This window comes from Saccopteryx leptura, chromosome 7, assembly GCF_036850995.1.
Source record: "Saccopteryx leptura isolate mSacLep1 chromosome 7, mSacLep1_pri_phased_curated, whole genome shotgun sequence".
In the NCBI taxonomy this organism is placed as follows: Eukaryota; Metazoa; Chordata; class Mammalia; order Chiroptera; family Emballonuridae; genus Saccopteryx; species Saccopteryx leptura.
This window is the reverse complement of record NC_089509.1, coordinates 44,571,936-44,589,040: the sequence shown is the minus strand read 5'-3', so window position 1 is coordinate 44,589,040 and position 17,105 is coordinate 44,571,936. Positions and strand designations below refer to the sequence as shown.

At 35.5% G+C, this 17,105-nt stretch overlaps 1 protein-coding gene across 1 annotated transcript in view; it reads left to right on the top strand.

Moving 5' to 3' along the window:
• Positions 1-17,105, top strand: part of WDSUB1 (WD repeat, sterile alpha motif and U-box domain containing 1) — an 86,746-nt gene that overhangs the window by 17,043 nt on the left and 52,598 nt on the right. The window contains exons 6-10 of the mRNA XM_066346483.1: positions 699-792; positions 14,179-14,212; positions 15,676-15,716; positions 15,796-15,902; positions 16,648-16,833. Of these exons, the coding sequence (XP_066202580.1) occupies positions 699-792; positions 14,179-14,212; positions 15,676-15,716; positions 15,796-15,902; positions 16,648-16,833 (462 nt within the window). The remainder of the gene's footprint in view (positions 1-698; positions 793-14,178; positions 14,213-15,675; positions 15,717-15,795; positions 15,903-16,647; positions 16,834-17,105) is intronic.

Genomic DNA, 17,105 nt, shown 5'->3' with positions numbered 1-17,105 from the left:
ACATTTTAAAATTCAATACCAAGATTGTAATATAGTTTAAAATTTTATATATTTTTTAAATTTGGTAATTATAGTCTGACCAGGCAGTGGTGCAGTGGATAGAGCATCAGACTGGGACACAGAGGACCTAGGTTCGAAACTCCGAGATCACCTTCTTGAGTGCGGGCTCATCTGGCTTGATCACGGGGTCACTGTCTTGAGCATGGGATCATAAACATGACCTTGTGGTAGCTGGCTTGAGCCCAGGGTCGCTGGCTTGAGTAAGGGGTCACTTGCTCTGCTGTAGCCTCCCAGCTCCCCCCACCCCCCGTCAAGGCACATATGAGAAAGCAATCAGTGAACAACTATCAATAAGATGCCACAATGAAGAACTGATGCTTCTCATCTCTCTCCCTTCCTGTCTGTTTGTCCCGGTTTCTCTCTCTGACTCTGTCTCTGTCAAAAAATAAGTAAAAATTGGTAATTATAGCACTTCCCTGTCTAGCTTTTGATATGCACGTTATTTTCTTTACCCATAACTGAACTTTGAAACCACTTAATCACACGACATTGCAATACCTGAGTTGCATGAGGATTTTTCCATTTGTGTACTTTAGGTACTCAAAGATTAATTGAATAAATAAGTGTAATAGCTTTGACTGAAGGATGAATTCTAAGCAAGGTCAGCTTGCTAATTTTTCTCACTTTATTGTTTGCAGGTCTTGAATTAAAATATGAAAGTGCACTGAGTGGGCACCGTGCTCCTGTACTGGCTTGTGCTTTCTCTCATAATGGGCAGATGCTAGTCTCAGGGTAAGCTATTTAGTTTAATTTCCTTAAACCATTTTGATATGAAAGAGAACAGACATACAGAAAAGTACATAAAATGTAAGAAAATAGCTGATAAATTACTGTGATACAATTCTGTGACCATGACTCAGGTCAAAAAATGGGATATTGCTGGTTTTAAACTGATTTAAAACAATATGAATTATTTTCTGTCTGGGGCATCCTTTACTCAACATTATGTTTGTGACATTCATTCGTACTTCTGCATATATCTGTGGTTTACTGAGTTTCATTGCTGTGTAACATTCCATTGCATGTATATACTATTTATTCATATTAATGTTGATGAGCATATAGATTATATCCAGTTCGAGAGCATTCCAATAATTCTATGAATATATCTGTATCTCCTGATGTACATGTTCATGTGTTTCTGTAGGATATATACTTAGGAATGGAATTGAAGGGTCATAGAATTTGCGACTTTTGTGGGTAATACCAAATGGTTTTCCAAGTGGTTGAATATTCTTATAGCACTGTTATTTCATATCCTACCCTATACTTGGTAGTGCAGGTCTTTTTAATTTTGGCTATTCTGATTGGTGTGAAGTGTTACCTTACTATGGCTTTAATTTGCATTTCCCTGAAACAATGAGGTTAGAACCTTTTCAGAATTTTATTGGGTATATGTATTTTTGTCCTTTATAAAATGCCTGTTTGAGTTCAAAGAAAAAAGGGCTCATTTTTCTTACTGATTATCTTTTTGTTATTGATTTGTTGTTAAATATATATTTTTTTCTGTATTTATTTCTATATATGAGCCACTTATTGATTATATGTGTTGCAAAGTACTCTGTACATTTGCCTTTTTACAGTTTATAATTTTATTAGTTTCTTTATGTTCTGAAAGTATTTGAAGATATTTTCCTATATTGTCTTCTAAAACATTCTTTGTTGTCCCTTCCTCAAATTTGATTTCTGTTTATAATGTGTGATAGGAATCCTGTTTGATTTCTTTCAGTATGAATGTCCAGTTGTCCAGCACTGGATATTGAAAAACTCACTTTGATAATGCTTACCTTGTCAGAAATCATTGACCACATATGTATGGGTCTCAACCTGCTATTCTATTCTGTTTTTCTGTTTGTCTATTCTTGCTCTAATACTGTTCTGTCTTTCTAAGGCTTCATATTTTGGTTATTCCTGGCTTCTGATACTTCATATAAATTTTAGAATTAGTTTGTCAAATTGCCTTCAATTCCCCCTTCTGCACACACCCATTTGGATTTTGACTAGGATTATATTGATGAGTGGGATAAATAGGGGGAGAATTAATATTTTTATGACATTGAGTCTTCTAGTAGATGAAAATGGAATGTTTCTCCATTTATTTGTCTTTATCTCTTTTAATAATTGTCTTCTATGTAGACATTTTCCTCCTCTTTAATTAGATTTATTTCTAGCTACATAATTTTTTTTGTTGCTATTATAAAAGATGTGTCTAATACAGAGAAAAATATATGTAAAGACAATGGGTTTATCCCCTAATTTTGGATTTTTTAAAATCAGATGTTAATAATGATGGTTTTTGTCTCTTCTTTTCTAATTCTTATACCTTACATATCTTCTGTACCTTGCTGAACTGGCTAACACTACCAATATAATAGAAATAATGATAAAGCCATTGATTGGTGTCTGAGTCCTCATTGCAAAAAGAAAGCTTTCATTATTAAGTATGATCACTGTAGGCTTTTGGGACATGAGCTTTATTAGTTCTTCTATTCATTCTGGTTTGTAAGAATTCTTCTCTTATGAATAGGTGTTATATTTTATCAAATGATGATAAGCAGTGAATGAACAACTAAAGTGAAGCAACTACGAGTTGATGCTTCTCATTTCTCTCCTCTCTCTCTCCTTTCCTGTCTTTCTCTTTCTCTCCTTTTCTGTCCTTTTTTGTTTAAAAAAATTATTTTCCTGCATCTTTTGAAATAATTATATTTTTCTCTTTTATTATATTAGTGTGGTAAATTGTATCAGTTTTTCAAATGTTAAACTAACCTTGCTTTTAAAATAAACACAAGTTAGGACATTATTTTTGTGTATTGATATACAGAAGTCAGTTTTATTCTTTTACTCCTTTAGTTGTAATTCATTTTTTTCTGCTACTGGCTCACAAAATTTTCTCTGGGGATTTCTACTTTTACTAGATGTATCTATATTTGAGCTTTTTATTTAGTTTGTTTGGAGTTTACTGAACTTCTTAAATATGTAGACTGATTATTTCATCAGTTTAGGGGAAATTCTTATTCATCATCTCTTTAAATATTGCCTTTTTCTCCTTTAATTCTGGGACTTCAGTTTAATGCAAATTATCCTTTCTTACTGTAAACTTTGTCTCTTACTTTCTCTTCTGTAATTTTCATTCTTATATTTCTTGTGCTTTATTCTGAATGGCTTCCTTTTACTGATTCTCTCTTTACTGTATTGTATGTGCTATTATAAACTGGTCAGTTCACAAGTGTTTAATTTTGGCTACTTTAATTTTGGATCTAGAATTTCTATTTGGCTATTTTTTGCAAGTCTATTATATTACTTTTGATTTCCATTTTCTGTTGAAAATTTTTTTCTCTTTATTATTAATTTTAATGGGGTGACATTGATTACTTGGGGTACATAGATTCAGAGAAAACATCTCCAGGTTATTTTGACATTTGATTATGTTGTATACCCATCACCTAAAGTCAAATTGTCTTCCGTCACCTTTTATCTGGTTTCCTTTGTGCCCTTCCCCTCCTCCTCCCTCTTCCCCCTCCTCCCTCCCCCCTCCCATAACCACCACACTCTTATCCATGTCCCTGAGTCTCATTTTTATGTCCCACCTATGTGTAGAATCATATAGTTCTTAGTTTTTTCTGATTTACTTATTTCAAGGTATAATGTTATCAAGATCCATCCATGTTGTTGTAAACGATCCGATGTCATCATTTCTTATGGCTGAGTAGTATTCCATAGTATATATGTACCAAAGCTTTTTTATCCATTCATCTGTTGAAGGGCTTTTTGGTTGTTTCCATGTCTTTCTGTTGAAAATTTTAATCTTGTTTCCTTTTTCTTTAGAGAGAGAGAGAGAGAGAGAAACAGACAGACAGACAGGAAAGAGAGATGAGAAGCATCAACTCATAGTTGAGATACTTTAGTTGTTCATTGGTTGCTTCTCATACATGCCTTGACCAAGGGGCACCAGCTGAGCCAGGACCTTGGGTTTCAAGCCAGTGACCATGAGATCATGTTGATGGTCCCACATTCAAGCTGGCGACCCCGCACTCAAGCTGGTGAGCCTGTGCTCAAGCCAGCGACCTCAGGATTTTGAACCTGGGTCCCCAGTGCCCCAGGTGAACACTATCCACTGCGCTACCACCAGTTAGGCTTGGTTTTTATTTTCCAAAGATATTTCTGTAAAGCAAATGCTTTGGGACACAGTAGCATGGTTTAATTACTTTATAGTCTCTGTATATTTTCTTTTTCCTGCTATTGGATTTTTTGAAATTTTCCTGTCTGATCTCATAGGCTGTAGCAGTGGTCCCCAACCCCGGGTGGCGTACCAGTACTGGTCTGTGGGCCATTTGGTACCGGTCTGCAGAGAAAGAATAAATTACTTACATTATTTCCGTTTTATTTATACTTAAGTCTGAATGATGTTTTATTTTTTTAAAATGATCAGATTCCCTCTGTTACATCCGTCTAAGACTCACTCTTGATGCTTGTCTCAGTCACGTGATACATTTATCTGTCCCACCAAAGGCCGATCCATGAAAATATTTTCTGACATTAAACCGGTTGTGGCCCAAAATATGTTGGGGACCACTGGGCTATAGCATTTAGACCCATGTTCATGGCTTCATTTTGGCTTTCACTCCAGCCAAGATATTCAGGCTCTTAACTTCCACTTAAAATGTTCTGGACAAAGCCTGATAGTTCTTTACCTCATATACTCCAGTCCTTGCCAAATATCAGCCAAACAATTAGTTAATGTTATTATTTTAGATGACTCATCTCAAAAGATGAAAATAGTTTATTATCAAAAAACATTTATAGTAATTCTCCTTTGCCCTAGAATTGAAATCATTGGAAAGTTTTTAAACAAAGTTGGACTTCCTTCTGCCTTGGGGGACATATTGTGCATTCTACTCTTCAGTAGACAGATTGACAAAATGATTATGTGAAATTCAGCAAGTATTTATGACCATCTTATTGTGCCCAGCTAGCTCTCTGCCAGGTGCAGTAGGGCATACAAAATGGCGTATAAGGCAATGTTAGTGCCCTTAAAGATGTTTTATTTGTTTATCTAACTATTTATATATTTATTTATGCAACCTGGATAAGCTTTTATTCTCTCGCACAACTCCAGCCAAGGAAACCCAGCAATTGGGCAATCTGCAATTCTTCTTTTTTTATTACTTCATTTTTATTTTTTTAAATTAAATTTATGGGTATGACAATGGCTAATAAGATTATATAGGTTTTAAGCATTCTTTTCTATGATACATCTGTATATAGCATTGTGTGTCTACCACCTGAAGTCAGATCATCTCCCATTATCATGTATTTGGCCCTCTTACCCTTTGTTACCCCCCATTCTCCTCTGGTCACCACCCTACTGTTGTCTGGTCTGGGTTTCAGTTTTGTATTCCACGTATGAGTGAAATTATATGGTTCTTAGCTCTTTCTGACTATTTCACTTAGCAAGATATTCTCAGTGTTCATTCATGTTGTCCCAGTGGCCGTATTTCATCTTTTCTTATGGCTGAGTAGTATTCCATAGTATATATGTGCCACACTGAAAATGTTTTAATTCTCTTTTGATGGTTGATGTTCATGATGATAACCTAATAACAAGATCCTGACATGTTCTTACTCTCTGAATCATGGGAGAAGTGTTAAATGATAATATAGTTTTGTGTTAAGTTCATTTTATACCTTTATAATTCCTTTTCATTTTGTATATATGTAAATCTTAACTGACATGTTATTGGAATGTACCCTTCCAGTCATTCTGGATACTTGAAGGTTTACGTTACTTAATGCTTTTTGTTGTATGATGTTGCTCTAGGTTATATTCAGACATTTTTCTGAATATTTTAAGTTTATTTGGATAAATATAGAGCAAGTGAATGAATCGGTAATGTTAAGTTGATGAACTATAAATATTTACTTTCTTAGGAAAATTAAGAGATGTGTTTAAGCTTTACTTGAGTGGGTAAATGAGTTAATTGGTCAATAACAGATTCCATTTATGAGTTAAAGCCATTGGCAAGATGGATTGGATAGATATAAGAAAGAAAATAAAAAAGTGAGTAGGATAAAAGTATTGGGGGACAAAAAGGACATCCTACATCCCAAGAGGCTGGAAATTGAGTAGTTACAAGGTATGAAAAATACAAAGAGGAGTAAGGGGATTTGAAACTGGAAAAATAGGTTTTTAAATTTTTCATTCATTTGAGAGAAAGAGGAGAGAGAGAGAGAGAGAGAGAAGGGGGAGGAGGAGCAGGAAGCATGAACTCCCATATGTGCCTTGACCAGGCAACCCTACGGTTTTGAAGAGGCGATCTCATCATTCCAGGTTGATGCTTTACCTACTGTACCACCACAGGTCAGGGGATATAATTTTATATAATATATAGATTTAGGGTAACTATTGAAACTTTTAAAACAATTATAATATTTAGTACCTAGCTTTAGGAGATGAGTGCTGAAAGTGAAGAAAATGAATTATAACAGGTTAGTCATTCTTATATTTTTAATTCTTAGGATTCTTTGATACTCTTAAAAGTTATTAAGGACCCCAACAAGCTTGGGTTTTACATGTCACTACTTATAAGAGATAAAACTGAAAAAATTCTAAAATATTTTAAATTAATTTTAAAACATTAATAATAGACTATAACATATCTTCTTAGGAAATATAAAACAGAACTAGAAAGCCCGGCGGTCATATGAAATGACCGCTGTTCTAGATATTATAAATTGTAATTAAAATGGTTTGTGCAAAGGTGTCTGCTAATTCAAACTGAATTACCCAGGGCAGGCGGCGAGGTCGCCGCTTTGCTTAGTGCCCCACGGGGTTTCCCCCTTCTACTTGCTTAATTGCTTAAAGTAGAGTGCAATGAAGGAAACCACTGGCAGTACATTTCTTAAGAGCCACCGCTAGCTCAATAAATAAAGGTGATTTAAATATGTTTTAATTCTTTTTGCGTTTCGGTCAGCATTACTCTGTCATTTTTTTGCATTTCTCTCCTGCCTTTGTTCAAGGGACTCATTTTGTTGAGACAGGCTTTTTTGTCTTGCATCTGAGGCAAGCTTTGTTTCTCTATGCTCATCAGTCTCATTTTGCCAAGAAAGACGCATTTGCTCTGTGACTGAAGCAAGCCTTGTCTTTCTCTGCTCAGTGGTTTCTTTTTGTCGAGAAAGCCGTTTTTGTGCAGCTTTAGCTCCTTTTCTCTCCTCTTCAGTGCTGTATTTTCTAGGAGGCATTCTTAAAAGAAATTACGTTAAGACGTAGTTTTTATGTAAAACAGATGATTGCCAATGCAAACAAATGTTCACCTTCCCCCTGACAGGCTCAATTTGCGTTCAGCCTTAAATTGTTTCAAAAGCAGATGATTGCCAATGCAAACAAATGTTCACCTTCCCCCTGACTCGCTCAATTTGCGTTCAGCCATGGCAACTTCACCCCATTGGCTAGTACAGTTAGGCAAGCAACCAATAAGCTATCGGCGACAAACAGACACTTAAGCTGCATATAATAAAGATATAGAGAAGAGTGGCATTGTTTTAGGTTTTTGAAAATCTCTTTAATATCTTGAATTAGCAAAAAATATATAAATTCTCATATCTGTGTCATACTTCCCTTTAGTCTGAGAGCTGGGATGGCATCACCATTCATGGAGCAAAATATGAAGGACTTTTTCCCTTTCATCTTTTTCCATATTTCTCCACTTTTCTCCACATTTCTCCTCTAGGAACTTTCTTTCAGCCCCTTAGAATTCGTCTTTTGTTGCACCCTACTTCTCTTGATTCAAGCAGGAAGAGTCGTCTTTATAATTCAAGTAGAGTTGCCATTTTCCATATACGTATTATCAGTTCTTCAGATTCCTTGGAAACCAGTTTTAAAATGTTCATCATTAAGAGTTCAATAAATAAGTCCCTCTTTTCTTCTTGAGTTGAAAACCAGTGTTACCCTAATAAAATCAATAAAAAAAAGAAAACCAGTGAGAAAAAAATACAGATCAGAGAGACTGGGTAACTAGATAATGTGACTGTAGAGCTGCCCCTGATTTGCTCACCTGTTTTTGGGCAGCATGGACTACTTTAGGCTTTCTCTGCAGGAACAGACCCGAAAAAAAAAAAAAAAAAGAGAAAATCTGGAAGGGGCTGAGCCAAATGGCCCATTGTCTTCCCCAAAACTTTTCAGTCATCTGTCATTTTTTCCCCTGCTAAACTGGAGAGGGAGAAGAGAGGCCAGAAATCTTATTCCAGACGGGATGGGAAGTAAGTGTCCCTCCTCTTCCCAACAAGATGCTTGTTTATTTTTTAGCCATTTTATAAATGTGGATGGCCCTGGCCTGATAAATCAGTTGGTTAGAGCATCGTCCTGATGTGCCAGCATTGCCAGCTAGTTGCCTGATCAGGGTACATATAAGAATCAACCAATGAGCCCTGGCCGGTTGGCTCAGCAGCAGAATGTTGGCCCAGCACGTGGAAGTCCTGGGTTCAATTCCCAGTCAGGACATCCAGAAGAAGAGCCTATCTGCTTCTCTATCCTTCCCCCTCTCCTTCTTCTCTCTCTCTTCCCCTCCCGCAACTGAGGCTCCATTGGAGCAAAGTTGGCTCGGATGCTGAGGATGGCTCCATGGCCTCCACTTCAGGTGCTTGAATGACTCCGGCTGCAATGGAGTGATGCCCCAGATGGGCAGAGAATCGCCCCCTGATGGGCATGCTGGTTGGATCCTGGTTGGGCGCATGTGGAAGTCTGTCTGACTGCCTCCCCGCTTCTAACTTTGGAAAAATACAAAAATACACAAAAAAATCAACCAGTGAGTGCATAAAATGCATAAATAAGTGGAACAACAAATCGGTGTTTCTCTCCCTCTCTTTCTTAACCCCCTCATCCCCTATTTCCCACTCTCTCCCTCTCCTTCTCACTCTAAAATCAATAAATAAAAACACTTTTAAATACAGTGGTATCTTGAGAAATGAGTTTAATTAGTTCTGTAACCGAGCTCGTAAGTCAGTCAACTCGTATATCAAACAAATTTCTCCCATCTAAAATAACTGAAATAGATTTAATCTGTTCCACCCTGTGAAACATCCCAAACCATCCTAAATTATGAAAAAAAGACATGTTTAATTAAGAAACACACATGTATAGTTTACCAATGCATAACAAAATATATGAAATAAAAGAAAAAAGTGTTATTTAGTACTGTATTCTTACCTTGGAGACAGACGAGTGCGGCTAACGGAGGTGAATGGCGGAAGAGGAGGAGGGAGGGAGGAAGGGATGCAGGCACTGTAGACACAAACTAAAACTGCACTTTCTTAAAACTAAATGTAAACTAAAACTGCATTTTCTTTACTTTAAACAAATCTAAAACTGTGACAGCTTCCCTAATCATGACTCGTATCTCGGAATTTCACTCGGATCTCGAACAAAAATACGGACCGAGTTGCAGCTCGTATTTTAAAAAATTCGCATGTTGGTCTGCTTGTATCTCAGGGTACCACTGTATGTGGATAATAGATCGTCAAGAATTAGGATCATCATGAATAAATAAGTTGTCATGAATTAGGAGTGGCTTTAACAAACAATCTTCTCTTGCTCAGTAACAACTAGCATAAGAAGGCTTAAGACCACCTTTCCAAAATTCAAATCAACTTTACAACATTAACAATTCTGTTGGACAAGTTAGTTCATTTAGTAGTGGAAGAGTGCATGTTACAATTTGTATTATAGAGGGTTATTATTGCTTGATACTAGATGTCTTGTGAAAGCTTCAGTGAAATGTAAATACCCATGCCATCTTCATTTTTTAGGCTAAAATATCAGGATGTGTGCTTATTATGAATCAGTTTTAATTTTAATATATTCTTGGGGGATGATGTTCTAGGAAGTGTAAAACCCGAAAACGTAGGATAGAGGATCACATAGAACTAAGTTTTAATCCCAGGCCTGCCACTAAGTACCTGTGTGACCTTGAACAAGCTCTAGTTATGTAATTTTGCTCAGTGTCACTATTACAAATATTTTTAAAATTTATTTTTATTTTTTGGGGTATTTTTTTGAAGTGAGAAGTGAGGAAGCAGAAAGACTCCTGCATGCGCCCAACCTGGATCCACCCGTATGCCCACCAGGGAGCAATGCTCTGCCCATCTGGGGCGTTGCTCCGTTGCAATGGGAGTCATTCTAGCACCTGAGGTGGAGGCCATGGAGCCATCCTCAGTGCCCAGGCCAACTTTGCTCAAATGGAGCTTTGGCTATGGGAGGGGAAGAGAAATATAGAGAGAAAGAAGAGGGAGAAGGGTGGAGAAGCAGATGGGTGCTTCTCCTGGGTGCCGTGACCGGGAACCGAACCCAGGACTTCCACACGGCAGACCGACGCTCTACCACTGACCTAACCAGCCAGAGCTTAATTTATTTTTCAATTGCAGTTGACATATTAGTTTCAGGTATACAACATAGTCATTAGATATTTATATATGTTACAAAGTGATCACCCCCATAAATCTAGAACCGATCTGACACGATGTTATTACAATGTTATTGAGTATATATCCTATGCTGTACTTTATATACCTGTGACTATTATTATATCTGGAAACTTGTACTTCTTGTTCTCTTTACCTTTTTCACCCATTCCACCTGAACTCCCTCCCATATAGCAGTCATCAGTTTATTATGTATATCTATGAGTTTGTTTTAGTTTTATTTGTTCATTTATTTTGTGTTTTATATTCCATTAATAAGTGAAATTACAAGGTATTTGTCTTTTTCTGTCTGACTTATTTCACTTAGCATAATGCACTCAAGGTTCATCTATGTTGTTGCAATTGGCAAGATTTCATTCTTTTTTTAAGGCTGAATAACATTCCATTGTTTATAAGTTCCACATCTTCTTTATTTATTCATCTATTGATGGACATTTAGGCTGCTTCCATATCTTGGCTATTGTAAATTATGCTACACTGAACATGCATGCAGTGCATTTATCTTTTTAAATTAATGTTTTGGATTTATTTTGGATAAATACCCAAAAGCAGGATTGCTGGGTCATATAGTAGTTCTATTTTTAGTTCTATTTTGAGGAATCTCTATACTGTTTTTCATAGTGGCTGCAACAATTTAGAATCTTACCAACAATGCATGAGGGTTTCCTTTTCTCCACATCCTCTCCAGTACTTGTTTGTTGATTAATTGATGATAATTGTTCTGAGGAGATAGCTCATTGTGGTTTTAATTTGCATTTGCCTGATTAGTGACGTTGAGCATCTTTTCTTGTCTGCTGGCCATTTGTATGTTCTTTTTGGAGGAACAGCTGTTCAGATCCTCTGCCCATTTCTTAATCAAATTATTTGATTTTTGGTGTTGTTTTATGAATTCCTTATATATTTTGGCTATTAACCCCTTATTAGGTATGTCTTTGGCAAATACTTCTTTCATTCAGTAGGTTGTTTTTTCCTTTTGTTGATGGTTTTCTCTGCTGTGCAAAAGCTTTTTACAATAGTTTGATGTAGTCCCATTTTTAATTTTTTTCTTTTGTTTCCCTTGCCTGAGGAGACACATCCAGAAACATATTGCTAAGAGTGATGTCAGAGTTTACTGCTTATGTTTTCTTCTGGAAGTTTTATGGTTTCAGGTCTTACAGTGCAGTCTCTAGGTTTATAAACTCTTTGAGTTTATTCTTGTAGTTGATATAAGAATGTGATCCAGTTTTATCCTTTGTGTGTGTGTGTGTGTGTGTGTGTGTGTGTGTGTGAGTGTGACAGAGACTGAGAGAGACAGAGGGACAGATGGGACAGACAGACAGGAAGGGAGAGAGATGAGAAGCATCCTTTCTTCACTGCAGCATCTCAGTTGTTCGTTATTTTATTTTCTCATATGTGCCTTGACTGGAAGGCTACAGCAGAGTGAATGATCCTGGTTGAGCCAGCAACCTTGGACTCAAGCCAGTGACCTTAGGTTTCAAGCCAACGACTTTTGGGCTCAAGCCACTGACCATGGGGTCATGTCTGTGATCCCATACTCAGGCCAGTGACCCTGATCCCATGCTCAAGCTGGTGATCCCACGCCCAGTTTTATTCTTTTGCGTGTATCTGTCCAGTTTTCCCAACAGTATTTATTAAAGAGATGGTCTTTACCCCATTTTATATTCTTTGTCATAGATTAATTTACCATATAGACATGGATTATATCAGGGCTCTCTATGCAGTTGTGTGTCTGTTTTTATGCCAGTACCATGGTGATTATTATAGTATTGTAATATAATTTGATATCAGGTAGCATCATACCTCCAACTTTGTTCTTGTTTCTCAATTTTTCTTTAACTATTTGAGGTCTTTAGTGGTTCCATATAAGTTTTAGGATTATTTGTTTAGGTCTGTGAAAAGTAACATTAGTATTTTGGGAGGGATTACATTGAATCTGTAGATTGCTTTGGGTATTATGGACATTTTAATGATGTTAATTCTTCCTGTCCATGAACATGGTATTTGTTCAGTGTTATTGCTTGCTATTCTCATATGTGAACTCTTGCTTGTTGCCCTAATTTCTGTCTTCCCAATACAGTGGTCATAAGATTACTAATGATGATCCAGATTCTCAAGTGAGATATAATTAGGATGAATTAATTTTAATTATACTAGTGGTAGACTCAGAAATTGGAATTTCCATTTAGAATTTTCTTTTTTAGAATACTCAGAGGTAATGAGTTTTCCCTAAGAAGCTTAGATATTTCAGTAATAGTACCTTATACCTGGAGAGATTTAAGACTAATTAAGAGTGTCTATAAATTATGTCCAGCATATATGCACTCAACTAATGTTAGCTGCAAGCATGATTTCTTTTTCTTTCTTTTTTTTTTTTTTTTGACAGAGACAGGGCAGCTAAGGACAGATAGGAAGGGAAAAGGATGAGAAGCATTAATTCTTTGTTGTGGCACCTTAGTTGTACAATGATTGCTTTTTCATATATGACTTGACTGGTGGTGGTGGGGGCTACAGCAGAGAGAGTGACCCCTTTCTCAAGCCAGCGACCATGGGGTCATGTATATGATGCCATGCTCAAGCCAGTGACCCCACACTCAAGCTGGTGAGTCCACGCTCAAGCTGGTGACCTCAAGGTTTTAAGCCTGGGTCCTCAACATCCCAGTTTGATACTCTATCCACTGCGCCACTGCCTGGTCAGGTGCGAGCATGATTTCTTAATGTTTTTTGTCTGAAATCTAAAGTAAAATTCTTATTTTAGATATATGACAAATTCTATAGTCAAGATGCATTATCAACACCAAATAGCCTACTAAACAAAGAATTTTAAGTCTATTGAAAGAAATTTTAAGGTTTCCATAAGTGACTCCTGTGGTCAGACTATAATCAGCTACCTTTTAATAATAAGTACAAATATTATTAAAGTTGTATAGAGGATAGTAATACTTGTCTTACGTTTTTTGCCATATGTGTTTTTGCAGAATTACTGAAATTCTGCAACATATATCATGGTGGTATAAATGCCATTTGCAAAGGGGAGAAAAATCATATAGAAGCATATTTATCTGTTATTTTTAAATTATGTACTTTGTTATAGTATTGCACTTTTTTTGTATGATGATTTTTTTCTACCACTAGAATAATCCCAGAGGGTTAATATTTGTACCATTAACTGAAACTAAGTTATTCATACCAAGTTTAGAATTATGATTTTGAAAAGTGAGGCCTAATCAAGATATATATACATTGATTAGTAATTAAGGCACAGCCATATCAATGGTAAAGGACAGTGCTATGTGAAAAAAAACAAGTAGCAAGTAATAGCTTTTTCTTGCAGTTATTTTTTCCCCTTGAGTTACTAACTTGGTTTGGGATTGCATCTTTTATGTTACAAATGCTTATTCTCTTTATGGCTATATAGTATAAACAGAATGTGCCAGAGTTTAATAAAGTTTATAACATTGTGATAAATTTCATATACGGAGTGTAGTTTATTGAATAAAAGTTTATACATATGAAAAAGTACATTCCAAATGTTTGTATATCAATATTTCAACCTTTTTGAAATAATGTTAAGTGATTTAAAATATCAATAAATGCTATTTTTTGTTTTTATGGGATGTTTCACTCATCATTTTTTTTCTTTTAAAGATCAGTGGATAAGTCTGTCATAGTATATGATATTGTAAGTATTTCAAAATCTTGCATGTGTGCTCTGTGTAAAGTATTTCTTTTTAAGGATTTATTTATTGATTTTTAGAAAGAGGAGAGAGAGAAAGGGGGTGGGAGGAGCAGGAAGCATTAGCTCAAAACAGTTGTCTCTCACTTGTGCCTGGGCTGGGTAAGCCGAGGTTTCAAACCAGTGACCTTAGCATTCCAGGTCAACACCCCATCCACTGCACCACCACAGGTCAGGCTAAAGTATGATTTTATTAGACTACTGAACTTCAAGTTTAGTTAGGAAAGATGGAAAATATATATATACCATTTTTTCTGTTTAGGGTGCCCAAGAATATAATATAAACATTTTCAGAAATGCTGAAATAGTTATGCAAGTAATGTATTGGCTCTGGGACAATATTTCAATGATGATTTTAAGATGAACAGATGTTTAATCTGATCAAAGAAAATGCAGATTTAAAAAGCACCAATATCCAAAATATCATTTTATATCAATTATTCTTAAAGTTTTATATCAGGTTTTTATAACAACATAGGATGAATGTTTCCCCCAGGATATCTGAGGCTATAGCTGGAACTAGCCTACTGCTGTTAGGGTCCTGGCTAGATTTAGAGACCAGTATACAGAAGAGTAGGTTATAATGATTTTGGGAAAATAAAAGTTTTTGGTAGAACCATGTAAATAAAGATCAGATTGCATGGGTATGAAGAAAAAGATACATTTTACATATAGTGAAGATGTAGTTAATAAAAATATTCTCCAACAGAAGTCAGTGTTGAGGAAAGACTTAAAATGATTGAGTTCAGCCTGTAACTATACCAGCAAATGAAATGGAGATGCAAATAGTCAAGGTATAGTGACTCAAGCAAGGACTCTAAACCAGTTCTTCATATAAAAGTTCAGATCACTGAGAGTTCTGGCAGGATATGGGAAAGAATGCTCAAACTATGTGAAGTAGATCCTTAATATTCCTAATGAAATTGTCATGAGGTCTTACATTTACAAAAACAACTATAACATTTAATTTTCTTTGTAAAATATGTATATGAGTCTGTTATATACATCTAGATGCTGGATGGCCAACTAAATGTACTCAGAATCAAAGTGACTAATTTCTACTTACTGGGCTTTCAATGTGTACAAGTGAAATGCCATAGCAAAAATAATGCAGTAGGTTTAGGTTACTATTAGTAAGTTCAAGCAAATCAGCAAAAGCCAAGAGTACATTATACTAAAAATTACTAGGACAGTGGTAGTAGACAACAGTGCTGATAATTAAGAGTAAAATAAGCGCCTGGTAATAATATTAGGTATAGATGCTATTCTTCATTCATTGGGTAAAGTTTCAACCTATGTTAATAACTAATAATAATAAAATACATGGTGCATATAAATGTTGAACAAGATTTTATTAGTAACTTGTGCCTTTGTAAATGTAAAGCTATTGTGGTTTTTGTTTTTTTCAGAATACTGAGATTATACTTTACACATTGACTCAACATACCAGGTCTGAACTTAACTCACTTTGTATTGATATAATTTTAAAATAAGTCTGAGAATACATACTAGTTCTTTTTATTAACTAGGTATGTGACAACTTGTGCCTTTGCACCCAATATCCTTTTACTTGCTACTGGTTCAATGGACAAAACAGTGAACATATGGCAATTTGACCAGGAACCGCTTTGCCAAGGTTAGTAAGAACATCATATTTAACCCAGTTCAACTTAAAATCACCATAAAAATCAGAAGTTCAGGGATTTTTTTTCAAATTATTAACATTGCTTTTCTTAATATAAAGTATACATCCATATTTAATATAATTTTAAAGTAATTTTATAGAAGACAGCATTAAAGTAGTTGACTTATGATAAAACTGTTGACAAATACTTTCAGTGCACCTTTATGTATATCACACTTTCCATAGTTTTTGTAAACTATTCATTTAGACGCCATACTCATTTTTCAGTGGATAAACCATTGACCTGGAATGCTAATGTCGCTGGTTTGAAACTGTGCACTTGCCCGGTCAAGACACAAATGAGAAGCAACTACTATGAGTTGATCCTTCCTGCTCTTCCTCCCCTTCTCTCTTTCTCCTCTCTATAGAGTCAATAAATAAAATATATATACATTAAAAAAGAACATTTCCTTTTTAATTCTTTTTTAAAGTGTTTTTTACATTTTTTTTAATAGGGAAAGAGAAAGAAGGGGGCAAAGAAGAGGGAGAAGTTGGGAGCCTGTATGCACCTTGACCAGGGCAAGGCCAGGGTTTTGAACCAGTGACCTTAGCTTTCCAGGTCAATGCTTTATCCACTGTGCCACCACAGGTCAGGCTTCCTTTTTAATTCCAAGTGAGAATGTTTATAAAGGAAACAATTTTTCTTTAGTTTATTTCACTTGCCTTTTGTTTGTGAAGTTGTTTTTTTTTTTTTAAGTAAGCACTGAAGATCAACCAAAGCAGTTTAAGCAGTTTACTGAAGATTGGTCTGAAGATGATGTCTCAGCATGGCTTTGTGCACAGGATTTAAAAGACCTTGTTGGTATTTTCAAAATGAATAACATTGATGGGAGAGAACTGTTGACTCTTACAAAAGGAAGTCTGGCTGATGATTTGAAAATAGGTAAGATTAGTGAAAGTTAAATCTTTGTATAGGACAATTTATTAGATTGTGGCAATGACTTTTAACCTTTTTCATTTCATGGCACACATAAACTAATTACTAAAATTCTGCAGCACACCAAAAATATATATATTTTGCTGATAAGACAAAAAAAATGTAATTTTGACTACTTCACAAATGACTTGTCTTTTTTTTTTTTTTTGATAATCTAAGTGAAAAGAAGTCAGTGCTCCTGACTAAATAATCAGGTACTGCATATTTTAAAAATTCTA